The sequence below is a fragment of the Engystomops pustulosus genome, chromosome 1 (genome assembly GCF_040894005.1).
Source record: "Engystomops pustulosus chromosome 1, aEngPut4.maternal, whole genome shotgun sequence".
NCBI classification, from domain to species: domain Eukaryota; kingdom Metazoa; phylum Chordata; class Amphibia; order Anura; family Leptodactylidae; genus Engystomops; species Engystomops pustulosus.
The window spans coordinates 82,879,313-82,894,674 of NC_092411.1; the positions used below are offsets into that span (position 1 = coordinate 82,879,313).

Sequence of the window (15,362 nt, forward strand, 5' to 3'; positions counted from 1 at the left end):
TACCTCCAGTTACCTGTTACTTACACCTGGATGTAGATACAGCAGTGTTATGTACAGTATAGAGATACCTCCAGTACCTGTTACTTACACCTGGATGTAGATACAGCAGTGTTATGTACAGTATAGAGATACCTCCGGTTACCTGTTACTTACACCTGGATGTAGATACAGCAGTGTTATGTACAGTATAGAGATACCTCCGGTTACCTGTTACTTACACCAGGATGTAGATACAGCAGTGTTATGTACAGTATAGAGATACCTCCGGTTACCTGTTACTCACACCTGGATGTAGATACAGCAGTGTTATGTACAGTATAGAGATACCTCTGATTACCTGCTCATCACACCAGGATGTAGATACAGCAGTGTTATGTACAGTATAGAGATACCTCCAGTACCTGTTACTTACACCTGGATGTAGATACAGCAGTGTTATGTACAGTATAGAGATACCTCCAGTTACCTGTTACTTACACCTGGATGTAGATACAGCAGTGTTATGTACAGTATAGAGATACCTCCAGTACCTGTTACTTACACCTGGATGTAGATACAGCAGTGTTATGTACAGTATAGAGATACCTCCGGTTACCTGTTACTTACACCAGGATGTAGATACAGCAGTGTTATGTACAGTATAGAGATACCTCCAGTACCTGTTACTTACACCTGGATGTAGATACAGCAGTGTTATGTACAGTATAGAGATACCTCCAGTACCTGTTACTTACACCTGGATGTAGATACAGCAGTGTTATGTACAGTATAGAGATACCTCCGGTTACCGGTTACTTACACCAGGATGTAGATACAGCAGTGTTATGTACAGTATAGAGATACCTCCAGTACCTGTTACTTACACCTGGATGTAGATACAGCAGTGTTATGTACAGTATAGAGATACCTCCAGTTACCTGTTACTTACACCAGGATGTAGATACAGCAGTGTTATGTACAGTATAGAGATACCTCTGATTACCTGCTCATCACACCAGGATGTAGATACAGCAGTGTTATGTACAGTATAGAGATACCTCCAGTTACCTGTTACTTACACCTGGATGTAGATACAGCGATGTTATGTACAGTATAGAGATAGCTCCAGTACCTGTTACTTACACCTGGATGTAGATACAGCAGTGTTATGTACAGTATAGAGATACCTCCAGTACCTGTTACTTACACCTGGATGTAGATACAGCGATGTTATGTACAGTATAGAGATACCTCTGATTACCTGTTACTTACACCAGGATGTAGATACAGCAGTGTTATGTACAGTATAGAGATACCTCCAGTACCTGTTACTTACACCTGGATGTAGATACAGCAGTGTTATGTACAGTATAGAGATACCTCCAGTTACCTGTTACTTACACCAGGATGTAGATACAGCAGTGTTATGTACAGTATAGAGATACATCTGATTAACTGTTACTTACACCTGGATGTAGATACAGCAGTGTTATGTACAGTATAGAGATACCTCCGGTTACCTGTTACTTACACCTGGATGTAGATACAGCAGTGTTATGTACAGTATAGAGATACCTCCGGTTACCTGTTACTTACACCTGGATGTAGATACAGCAGTGTTATGTACAGTATAGAGATACCTCCAGTTACCTGTTACTTACACCTGGATGTAGATACAGCAGTGTTATGTACAGTATAGAGATACCTCCGGTTACCTGTTACTTACACCAGGATGTAGATACAGCAGTGTTATGTACAGTATAGAGATACCTCCAGTTACCTGTTACTTACACCAGGATGTAGATACAGCAGTGTTATGTACAGTATAGAGATACCTCCAGTACCTGTTACTTACACCTGGATGTAGATACAGCGATGTTATGTACAGTATAGAGATACCTCCAGTACCTGTTACTTACACCTGGATGTAGATACAGCAGTGTTATGTACAGTATAGAGATACCTCCGGTTACCTGTTACTTACACCTGGATGTAGATACAGCAGTGTTATGTACAGTATAGAGATACCTCCGGTTACCTGTTACTTACACCAGGATGTAGATACAGCAGTGTTATGTACAGTATAGAGATACCTCTGATTACCTGCTCATCACACCAGGATGTAGATACAGCAGTGTTATGTACAGTATAGAGATACCTCCGGTTACCTGTTACTTACACCTGGATGTAGATACAGCAGTGTTATGTACAGTATAGAGATACCTCTGATTACCTGCTCATCACACCAGGATGTAGATACAGCAGTGTTATGTACAGTATAGAGATACCTCCAGTTACCTGTTACTTACACCTGGATGTAGATACAGCAGTGTTATGTACAGTATAGAGATACCTCTGATTACCTGCTCATCACACCAGGATGTAGATACAGCAGTGTTATGTACAGTATAGAGATACCTCCAGTTACCTGTTACTTACACCTGGATGTAGATACAGCGATGTTATGTACAGTATAGAGATACCTCCAGTACCTGTTACTTACACCTGGATGTAGATACAGCGATGTTATGTACAGTATAGAGATACCTCTGATTACCTGTTACTTACACCAGGATGTAGATACAGCAGTGTTATGTACAGTATAGAGATACCTCCAGTACCTGTTACTTACACCTGGATGTAGATACAGCAGTGTTATGTACAGTATAGAGATACCTCCAGTTACCTGTTACTTACACCAGGATGTAGATACAGCAGTGTTATGTACAGTATAGAGATACCTCTGATTACCTGTTACTTACACCTGGATGTAGATACAGCAGTGTTATGTACAGTATAGAGATACCTCCAGTTACCTGTTACTTACACCTGGATGTAGATACAGCAGTGTTATGTACAGTATAGAGATACCTCCAGTTACCTGTTACTTACACCTGGATGTAGATACAGCAGTGTTATGTACAGTATAGAGATACCTCCGGTTACCTGTTACTTACACCAGGATGTAGATATAGCAGTGTTATGTACAGTATAGAGATACCTCCAGTTACCTGTTACTTACACCAGGATGTAGATACAGCAGTGTTATGTACAGTATAGAGATACCTCTGATTACCTGCTCATCACACCAGGATGTAGATACAGCAGTGTTATGTACAGTATAGAGATACCTCCAGTACCTGTTACTTACACCTGGATGTAGATACAGCAGTGTTATGTACAGTATAGAGATACCTCCAGTACCTGTTACTTACACCTGGATGTAGATACAGCAGTGTTATGTACAGTATAGAGATACCTCCGGTTACCTGTTACTTACACCTGGATGTAGATACAGCAGTGTTATGTACAGTATAGAGATACCTCCGGTTACCTGTTACTTACACCAGGATGTAGATACAGCAGTGTTATGTACAGTATAGAGATACCTCTGATTACCTGCTCATCACACCAGGATGTAGATACAGCAGTGTTATGTACAGTATAGAGATACCTCCGGTTACCTGTTACTTACACCTGGATGTAGATACAGCAGTGTTATGTACAGTATAGAGATACCTCCAGTTACCTGTTACTTACACCTGGATGTAGATACAGCAGTGTTATGTACAGTATAGAGATACCTCCGGTTACCTGTTACTTACACCTGGATGTAGATACAGCAGTGTTATGTACAGTATAGAGATACCTCTGATTACCTGCTCATCACACCAGGATGTAGATACAGCAGTGTTATGTACAGTATAGAGATACCTCTGATTACCTGCTCATCACACCAGGATGTAGATACAGCAGTGTTATGTACAGTATAGAGATACCTCCAGTTACCTGTTACTTACACCTGGATGTAGATACAGCAGTGTTATGTACAGTATAGAGATACCTCCAGTACCTGTTACTTACACCTGGATGTAGATACAGCAGTGTTATGTACAGTATAGAGATACCTCCAGTACCTGTTACTTACACCTGGATGTAGATACAGCAGTGTTATGTACAGTATAGAGATCCCTCCAGTTACCTGTTACTTACACCTGGATGTAGATACAGCAGTGTTATGTACAGTATAGAGATACCTCCAGTACCTGTTACTTACACCAGGATGTAGATACAGCAGTGTTATGTACAGTATAGAGATACCTCCAGTTACCTGTTACTTACACCTGGATGTAGATACAGCAGTGTTATGTACAGTATAGAGATACCTCCAGTTACCTGTTACTTACACCTGGATGTAGATACAGCAGTGTTATGTACAGTATAGAGATACCTCCAGTATCTGCTCTTCAACCTGACAGCAGAGACAACAGTGTTAGACATTATAGTGTCTATTTATATGAATAAATATCTGTAATTCAACGCTGAAAGCAGAGATGGATTTTCAACAGAACCAGAGGATATGAAGCGCACGTGTTATATGATCTATACCTGATTTCAGGGAGACCAGAGCTATACTACTGGTACTATAGGACACCTGCCCTCTATACAGGCGGGCCCTCTATTTAAGAACACCTGACTTACAGACAATCCCTAGTTACAAACGGACCTCTGGATGTTGGTAATTTACTGTACTGTAGACCCAGGCTACAATAAACAGCTATAACAGTTAATACAGATGTTTGCAATGAAGCTTTATTGCTAATCCTGGTTCTTATGACAATCCAACATTTTTAAAATCCAATTGTCGCAGAGACCAAAAATATTTTGACTGGGGTTACAGTAATAAAATATACAGTTCCGACTTACATACAAACTCAACTTAGGCCCCTTCCACACTTGCGTTGCAGATCACGTCAGAGTTTGATCAGGGTGCGATCAGTTTTTGGTCAGTGAAAAACGCACATTTTGCATCAGAGTGCAATCAGTTTTCAGTCAGAGTTTGTTCAGTGTCTCAGTTTTTCACACACGTTTTTGATGCAATTTCAATGCGTTTTTCACGCAGAAAATGCGCGTGAAATGGACTCAGGGCTGAGCTCTATCTTTTCTATGGCAATTGATGCGTGAAAAACGCATTGCACTTGCATTGCACTTGCAAGTGTGTCAGAGTGCAATGCGTTTTTGATGCGTCTCCATAGACTTGTATGGTGCGTTTTTCACGCACATGACTTGCAAAAGTAGAGCATGTCGAGATTTAACGCGCGTTAAAAAAAACACGCGTGTGTGCGTGAAAAAAAATACAAGTCTGAAAAGATCCATTGATTACAATGGGTCAGGGTGCAATGCAAGTTCTGCTATGCATATCCACAATACATGATATTAGTTCTATGCATAACCACAATACATGATATCGGTACTATGCATAACCACTATACGTGATATTGGTACTATGCATAACCACTATACATGATATCGGTACTATGCATAACCACTACACGTGATATTGGTACTATGCATAACCACTATACATGATATCGGTACTATGCATAACCACTATACGTGATATTGGTACTATGCATAACCACTATACATGATATCGGTACTATGCATAACCACTATACGTGATATCGGTACTATGCATAACCACTATACGTGATATTGGTACTATGCATAACCACTATACATGATATCGGTACTATGCATAACCACTATACGTGATATTGGTACTATGCATAACCACTATACATGATATCAGTACTATGCATATCCACAATACATGATATTAGTTCTATGCATAACCACTATACATGATATCGGTACTATGCATAACCACTATACATGATATCGGTACTATGCATAACCACTATACATGATATCAGTACTATGCATATCCACTATACATGATATCAGTACTATGCATAACCACTATACATGATATCGGTACTATGCATAACCACTATACATGATATCGGTACTATGCATAACCACTATACATGATATCGGTACTATGCATATCCACTATACATGATATCAGTACTATGCATAAAAACTATACATGATATCAATACTATGCATAACCACTATACACGATATCAGTACTATGCATAACCACTATACATGATATCAATACTATGCATATCCACTATACACGATATCAGTACTATGCATAACCACTATACATGATATCAGTACTATGCATAACCACTATACATGATATCAGTACTATGCATATCCACTATACATGATATCAGTACTGTGCATTCCACTATATATGATATCAATACTATGCATAACCACTATACATGATATTAGTACTATGCATAACCACTATACATGATATTAGCATTATGCATAACCACTATACATGATATCAGTACTATGCATAACCACTATACATGATATCAGTACTATGCATAACCACTATACATGATATCAGTACTATGCATAACCACTATACATGATATCAATACTATGCATAACCACTATACATGATATCAGTACTATGCATAACCACTATACATGATATCAATACTATGCATAACCACTATACATGATATCACTACTGTGCATTCCACTATACATGATATCAATACTATGCATAACCACTATACATGATATTAGCATTATGCATAACCACTATACATGATATCAGTACTATGCATAACCACTATACATGATATCAGTACTATGCATTCCACTATACATGATATTAGTACTATGCATAACCACTATACATGATATCAATACTATGCATAACCACTATACATGATATCAGTACTATGCATTCCTCTGAAACTGCTCTTTCTAAAGTCTCCAACAATCTTCTCACTGCTAAATCCAAAGGGCACTATTCTCTCCTCGTTCTACTAGATCTCTCGACAGCTTTTGATACTGCACTCTCTTGGTTTTCTTCCTATCTCTCTGACCTTCAGCGTCTCCTTTTCTATATGTTTCTCTTCTCTTCCTCTCACTGTCGGGGTTCCTCAGGGCTCAGTCCTAGGTGCTCTTTTCTTTTCCCTCTACACTGCCCCCCACTGGACAAACCATCAGCAGATTTGGTTTTCAGTATCATCTTTATACTGATTATACCCAGCTATATACTTCTGCACGTAACATCAACCCTGCAGAACACCTGTGACTGTCTCTCTCCCGTCTCTAAAATCATGGCCTCTCTCTTTTTGAAACTTAATCCTTCCAAAACAGAACTTCTTGTCTTTCCATTGTCTACTAACCGGCCTAATCCTAATCTCTCCATTTCTGTCTGTGATGTCATTATAACCCCAAGGCTGCAGTCTTGGGTTTGTCCTGGACTCTGACCTCTACTTTGAACCACATATTCAAACTGTTGCTCGCTCTTGCCAAATGCACCGTAAAAATATTTCTAGAATACGACCATTTCTGACATTTGAAACTTCTAAAACACTAATTGTCACTCTGATTCACACTGTAACTCCCTACTAATCAGTCTTCCACTTACTAAACTCTCTCCTCTATGATCCATTCTCAATGCAGCAGCCAGACTTGTCTTCCAGAGCAAACGCTACACGGATGCATCCAGTCTGTGCCAGTCACTGCACTGGTTGCCTGTCTCCTAACGAATACAGTTTTAAGAGAACCTGTCAAGAAAATGAACCCCCTAAACTAAATCTATCTATAAACTTAAGCAATGAGGTCCAAAGCTTTATGCAAATGACATGTGAGATGTCCAATGACTCATTAGCATATTCAAGCTGTCCAGCTTATTCATGAGTGGAATGTACAGCCACACCCCCAGTGCATGACTGACAGCCTGTATAATGATGTGAGCTTTAATGGTGTAATGGCTCCTCCATGTGCTTCCTGGTGCTGGCGGCCCCTGCAGCCTGTGTGTATAGGAGAGATACAACAGCTCCAGGATGAGAGAGTATGTCAGCAGATGCAGCACACACACCAGCAATGCTTTACCATACATTACACACAGACATGAGCAGGGGGAGGAGATGGGAGGGGGAACAGGGGGGACATCACTGCCTCTGACCATGTGACCAGCCTCATTTACATGATAAAGAATAGATGATTTTACAATGAATAATGTATGAAATGACTAGATAAAGGCTGTGATGGGATCCTTGTGAGCTGCTCCAACAGGTAGAGGTGACAGAAATAGTGACAGAGACCTGATGACAGGTGTCCTTTAAGTTAATCACCCTCCTCCACAAAGCTCTTCATAATACTACACCCCCCTACCTCTAGGTAATTGTACCTGGGGGACCTAGTCTCATTGTTAACCTTGTTCTGCCTGAAGGACAACCAGGGAATTAAAAAATTGTCTAACTATAATCATGTCTACCCAGAAAAAAAAGTTATCTTGCCACAGATTGAAAACTGCAAAAACTGTAATGTAAAAAGTCAATAACCGCAGTCCTGTTTTTACTCAATTTTTACCAAAAGTTACATGTACCCAAAATGGTGCCATTAAAACCGACCAAAAACAAGCCCTTATATGGTGCCATTGACAGATAAAGAATAAATGTATTGCTCTTGGCATTCAACAATGGAAAAATACAAGTTTGATTATTGAGGCCTTAAATAGGCCAATGAGTATGAGTACCTTATTGAATTTGTAAGCTTCCACTACTTATATTAGTATCAGCATTTTAATTGCATCATTTTCTGAAGTTGTAAAGGATAGTTCTGTACAGGTGATGCATATGTTGTGCCAAGATTGGGACTGGATCAACACAATGCAAAGAACACTATCCCATTGCAGAGACCAGTCATGGTTCTGGTATGAAATATACAGCTCCTGTCCAGGGTCATATTACAGCTGTTTGTCTGAGTTCAAAGAGTAAAATACTGCAAAATATTGAATTGTTCTTAAAATTCTGTTTTCTTCTTCTGATCTGTGCAGATAATGACTTAAGACATTCTAAACAGCACAGAAGGAATCTGAGATACTTGTATCGTCTGCTTATATTGATGTTGTAAGCAGTTGAAGGTCTGTCTGTGGCAGCATCTTACCTGCTTTTATCTTGTCTAGGTTTCTCCTCTGCCTCATACTTAAAAGTCCATGTAAAAACACATCATGGCGCCCTCCTCAGTGCGGGCCCTCACCCGCCGGAGTCCGTCCCAAACGGTACAGCGCTGTTCCACTGTGTCCGGACCTGTGGCGTGAAAGGCAAGCGTTGCACAGCCGGCTGTCCGTGCAGAGGGGGGCGCATCCGTGAGCTACAATGGGTTGTTAGCTATTGAGTTCATTTCCAGCTGTACACATAAGGTTTTTAAGGAACTCTTTAACTATGGACCACTAATGCATACAAATGTTATCACTATGTGCGGAGTAATAACAAGAGCTTTATCCACGCTGGTGTCAGGCTTCTACTGTCTGGTTTTCAGACAGTGTAGGGTTTGTTGCGTTCCATTTCAAAATGGATCAGTTATAGCTTTCCTGGATCAGGTAAATGCACAAACCATTACACAAGCGTGAATAAGGTCTAAAACCGTGAAAACATAATGGCAACATAAGTATGACAATAGAGTCCTAATCCTTTCTCCAAAAATCTGACCACCTTCAAAGAAAAAACATGCTAAAAAGAGAAAAATGTGCATCTCTATGTAAGCAGATAGAAGTACATGAATGTAAAAGTATAAAGCAGGTTGAACCAGTCCAAGGCAGGACAGTAGACCGGTCCAGTCTGCATTGAAATGGTTTCTTGATTTCATGTAAATAAAGCTTAATCATTAAATGATAAGGTTATCATTTCTTCTACATTCATTTTGTGAACTATGGATATTGAGTTTTTTCTAACACACATCCAAACAGGCACTGTTATACCTGGAGGCTTGGCTGTACCTTATTCTCAACACTAAACAAGAACTTGGGCTACTTAGAAATGACATTATTCATAATTATTAGTATGCAATATCTAAACAAAATGAACAAATTCCTGTAAAGTAATATGCAATAAAAATTAAATTAACAAGAAATCAATCAAACTGATATTGCTTCAGTCAAAGCCTCCTTCATGGATGCCCTCAAATCTGATATATCTAATTATTTTAAGAGCAAGAGATCAACCTTTCTACAGGAACCACAGGGGAATAGCTCTGACAATTTCAGAATACACAGGAATTGCTTGCTATACAATCAGTTAATTGACTCTGATTCACATGGATGAATCTTTTTCCATGTGGGACTATATTATACAGTCCTTGTGACCCTGAGGCTGCGTCCACACGTTCAGGTTTTCAGATGCAGTTTTTGAAGCCAAAAGCAGCATGATAATGGGTGAGACATATAATTGAAAGTTGCAGCTCCTCCTCCTACTTTTACTCCATTCCTGGTTTGGACATCAAAATCTGCATCTTAAAAATTGAACGTTTGGTCGCAAGATTTTTTTATTTTTTTTTTGAATCATCAGAGGTTGATGTGGGTGAAGATGTGAAACGCGACTAAAGTCTTTTTTCTCCTAACACCTCTTCTACCTGTTAATTCTAACAGCTACTGCATACAGAGCTCTTTTTCACAGCTTTTAGTCATCCAGCAGAATCTCGTGTATCAAGTTTATCAAATCCTATTTTCTAATGACAGTTACTTTCTCCTTTTCATTGAAATGGCACTGCCACTAATAAATCTGTGATTTATGTTTCTAAATTTCATATGATATTTAAATATTTAAGGATAGCTCCAACTCTAGCTCTTTGAGTCAGGCAATGGAGTATTTGGGACACTAAACCACCGTTATATACGGACCCGTGGGTGGTTTAGTGTCCCAAATTACCCTGACAGGTTCCCTACCACCAACATCTACCCTAAGGATGAAGGATTGTAAGCCAAGCACACTGACATGTGTGTGCACCCTCTGGCAGGATCTGCTTTTCTTTAAGCTTCCTATGTCCTTGTTTAAAAGTAAAATGGGCTATAAGGCTCCATTAACACCTATGGAGTCTGAATCCCCTCCAGCTCATATGCATAATTTTAAAGTCTTCAAAAAAAAAACAGGGCATAAGAAGCTTAAAGAAAACAGATCCTGCCAGAAAGGGCACACACCAGTATGTCAGTATGCTTGGTTTACAATCCTTCATCCTGGTGGTATATGTCCTTTACAGTCATGCCCCCTTTTGGCCACAAAGTGTCTTAACCAATAATAAATGAGGTGCAAAACATTTCAGTTTTTATTGCAGATTTCTGATGCGCTAATCAGACAGCAGCATGTAAATCTCTAATTCAGGAAAGTACATGCAACGAAGTAAGAGTTAGTAACTTCAAGTAAGAAGGTAGAAGCCACAAAAAGGAAGCATCAATGTCCCCAAGACTGCAGAGTCCAAACAGTACCTCCTGTTTTCACAAGACTAAATCATTGTAATGTAGGAATAGAACATTCATGAACAGGAAGAACGCTCTAGAAGAAATGGCCGCCTAAATCAGTTTTCAAAAAGAAACTTTAGATTGATAGAATGCAACATATTTTAATTAGCAACATAAGTTTTACTGCTTCCTATAAAAGTAATGAAACATTTACAATATAATATTTAATAATTATTCATTTTATTTTAAAGTTGATGTAGGTAACTTTTTTCCCAACACCGCCTCCCCATTACTGCATGTAGGTTTTACTTCCTACAGGCTACTGGATGACCACATCTGTACTAAAAAATTATTACTTACCATGGAGACAAGTGTATGTATTCAGATGAGTAAGAATATAGGTCTGTGGATGTAAGCAGGAATGTATACAGTGCATGAAAGTAATAGGTAATTGCAACACAAAAGTGAAGGATTTGCATAGCTCTTAATTATATAATTAATAAGCTTTGTTTACATAAAATATGAAAACCGTTTTAATATTTCTTCATGTCTTCTCTTATATAAAGGATGGACTGTTATCTAAATGGCTTCTTGACTAATGTAAAAGAACGGAGGTTTAGAGGTATTCCCTATTTGAACAGTTGTGGCATTCTCAAAGAATTTTCTACTAATATCCACCTCCGGGACCTGCACCTATGTGGAGAATCTGGGTTTCCTGACCCATATGTTGAAGCTACTCCCAGTAGCCACAGACAGACAGTGAAAGGACTGAAAAGCAGCTGTGAATGTTCGAGGTTCCTTCTATTCAGTTCTGTAGAAGCTAAGCTGATTCTGTGACTTCAGTAGAAGTGAATGGACAGAAACACATACATGACCAGTTCATTTATTTATGCAGATGCCTCATCTCATGGCTCTGGGGCTCCGATTTTCTGCTCTTTATGTTATGCCATAAATGGCCAAATTGGGAATGCTCCTTTAAAATGCTCCCTTTTAATTCTTCTAATTTTTGCTGCCATTTTGTATTTGACTCTGAAATTATAATATTAATGGCACGTCATACACCTAAATAATAAGTTGTTCAAATTTGTGAAAAGTTGTAGTTTTTAAAGAAGTAAAAAACCATTTAAAATAGACAATGTCCTGTACAGATGATATTTCATTGAAATAAAATGTCAAGACATTTTCACTGATTTTTTTTCTATTTTGCAGAGGGGGAGAAATGTCAGCATGCAGAACAGGAGAGTTCTGACTCCTACGGTGACCTCTCTGATGCAAGTGACCTCAAATCACCAGAGAAACAAAGTTCTAATGGATCGTATCCAACATTCGACCTGGTGATTCCCAAGAAGATAGAGACAGAATCAGAGAAACGTTATCCGTGTGCAGAGTGTGGCAGCTTTTTTCGTTCCAAGGCCTATCTTAACAAACACATCCAGAAAGTACATGCCAGGCCACTCGGAGCATCCCTTGGGGATTTAGGGTCAACTTTAGGCCCTGCACTTGGCCCTGCTCTGGGGCCCGCATTAGGCCCAGCCCTCGGTCCTTCTCTTGGTCCAACTCTTGGTGCATCTCTTGGGCCAGCTTTAGGGTCTGCACTAGCATCTCCTTTCTCTCCCCAACAAAATATGTCCCTTTTGGAATCATTTGGTTTTCAAATTGTACAGTCAGCTTTTGCTTCTTCTCTTGTGGAACCTGAGGTAGAACAGCAGGGAATAGGGGGTGAAGGGAAATAAAAGCCAAGTTACTTCCAAAATGAGAAAAATGGTAGTGCCTAATTCCTGAGTAAAGCATTACTGTGCATGAGCCCCTAAAATAGCACTATAAAAGACTGGAAGACCCAATGAGAAATGGCCGAATGGTGTAGTGAAAACACCATATATAGAATGATAAGCACTTAGCATTTCTCCAAAATCATCATCTGGACACTGATTTCAGAACTGTACAATTCCTCGTGAGTGGATGGGTCTGTGTGTCGTGGGGGCCCAAATTTCTAAATGAATGTTTTGTACTTTCCTGGAAATTGTTTATCAAAATGCACAAACCTGGACACATTGTAATAAAGAGATTCACATGTGATTCCTTCCCAGTTATATTTTTATGCTCTGCTTGTACACTGCAGGCCAGTTTGGAACATTTAATGCTGCAGACAATGTTAGCAGGCCTGTAGATCTGTGTACCACTGTGTGTGGTGTTAGTAGCAGCAGGACTGTAGCAGCAATGTGTGAGATTACGTCACTGAACTACGCACAGCCCTATCCCTCTGATCACTGATATAGCGGGCTTCTATGTCAATACTACAGCACTGCTTAGGGAGTAGAGGTGTGTTGTGTCTTGGCTTTACTAATAATAATATATATATTAAAGCAAAAACATGTAAATTTAAAAACCATTCTGAAAATGTATTCTACCAATGAAGGCTTAGACTACATGCACTCAAAAAATGTTTTTGGGATGTGAGGTAGGTAGTCACCATCCACTATGGGCTCATGCTCAACATCAGGGATTCCCTGGCCCCATGCATGAGCTGCCATCTTTTATTATTGTCAGTGGAGTTCACCTGCCGATGACACAAGCAATGGTCCTTGGGACCGTTCTTTCCGTCCCTTATAACTGCACAGGACATGCGCATGTAACATTTTAAAGTAATCTGTGGCTCAGGAAGTAGGCTCATACAGGGGACCAGTATATAATATTTGTGGGGAAACCCACTTGCTGATAAACCCTTGTGTGAAAACTGACCAGTCCTTTTTCATTTTTCGTAATGGTAAGATAGGTCAACAGTAAGTGATCGGTGCGGATCACCCAGACCCCAAACCATTCAATTGTAAATATAGGCTCTCCACCTCAAAACCTAAACAGTAAAAGGGTTTGAAACAGAAAGTTTTGCCCACTCTATGCCCACTAGAAGTTTAAATCGGCTCACTTGAATATAAGCTGAGCTGTAGTTCTGTACAGTGTATCATTTTCTGCATGCAGCAAACCGGAACAATTCGATGGTCTGGGGTCAGGACCCGCCAGGCGTTGGAGAGGAGGTGATCCCTCCATAGAAAACAGCGGCGCATGACCGCACACACGCTCTATCTTTTCCCAATATATGCGCAGAACGGTACCACCGCCATTGCCATGCTGTATAAAAACTTTGTCGTTGTCCGGTGCTACCTAACAGTGATTAGCAAAGTAGCTGCATTGACTAATAATTTTTGGCAACAAAGAATCTGACAGTTTGGGGAACAATAGATTTAGGCCTCATGCACACAAATGGCTTCATATCACAGGTTGCAAACAGTGGGCCTGAGTTTCATCAGCGTGTGAGGTATGCACACTTACATACTTCCCAACTTTTGTGGAGGTGAAAGAGGGACAATAGATACGTGCTACAAAAATGTTCACCCCTAAGGCCCACCGCTTAATAAACCCTCAGACAGCATAATTACCCCTTTGTGCCCCCCATAAGATAAGTTAGATGAAAGTTTATCTTTCTGTATGCAGAGCTGTGTCCCTAGTCCCATGGGAGTGGCCAGTGAGGAGCGGTTCCGCCACCCTCGGGAAACTGCTCCATCGTGCATTGAATTCAGAAGAAAAAAAAAACCTATGTCCCCTATATCTCCTCCCCCCATCACTCCCCCCCGACCCCCTCATTGGCAACTCCCAGGGGACTAGGGACACAGCTCTGCATACAGAAAGGTAAACTTTCATCTAACTTAATTTTTTCGTAAAAAAAGCCAGTTTGTGTACACTATTCTCTATGGGAAATGGGGGAGCCAAAAAAGGGCTCCTGATGACAGGTAACCTTTAAGTGAGCATACTCTCGTCGTTCATGTGAAAGAGCGTGCTCTTAGAGCCGGGTTTCTTCGCAAACGACCCATCATCAATCGGCTCACACATGGGGCTGTGGAAACCAGGTCCTTGTGTATGTGCCCACTAAAATGTATTTGTGGGCCTTATTGTGACCCTCCATCAAAACGAAATGATTATCTTTTATCCAATGTGTATGAGTATGTCTGTATTTATTCTAAAGTTTCTGGATGCCATTAATAAAGCTTTTTGTGCTAGCTGTCTTGCATCGCAAACAGACGGCCCTGATACCAGTGTGAACAGTCAGTAATGAGTGACTATAAATATTTTTAAAAATATTGAATTCCTTTTCCCCTCATTGTTGTATACACGGCAGTAGTTCTGTGGGGAATATACACATTTCCTAATGACTGCGGTTGCCTTGAGCTGCACTACACTGAACATGCGCTGAAATCCGGTCCAA

At 40.0% G+C, this 15,362-nt stretch overlaps 1 protein-coding gene across 4 annotated transcripts in view; it reads left to right on the plus strand.

The window, feature by feature from the left end:
* Positions 1-13,180, plus strand: part of PATZ1 (POZ/BTB and AT hook containing zinc finger 1) — a 28,644-nt gene extending 15,464 nt beyond the window's left edge. For 3 of the 4 annotated variants that reach the window (XM_072145918.1, XM_072145926.1, XM_072145934.1), the window contains exons 5-6: positions 8,837-8,974; positions 12,314-13,180. In XM_072145918.1, coding sequence (XP_072002019.1) covers positions 8,837-8,974; positions 12,314-12,837 — 662 coding nt within the window. In that variant the 3' untranslated portion in view covers positions 12,838-13,180. The remainder of the gene's footprint in view (positions 1-8,836; positions 8,975-12,313) is intronic. The other variant, XM_072145946.1, reaches the window with a different exon arrangement.
* Positions 13,181-15,362: the final 2,182 nt, after the last annotated feature.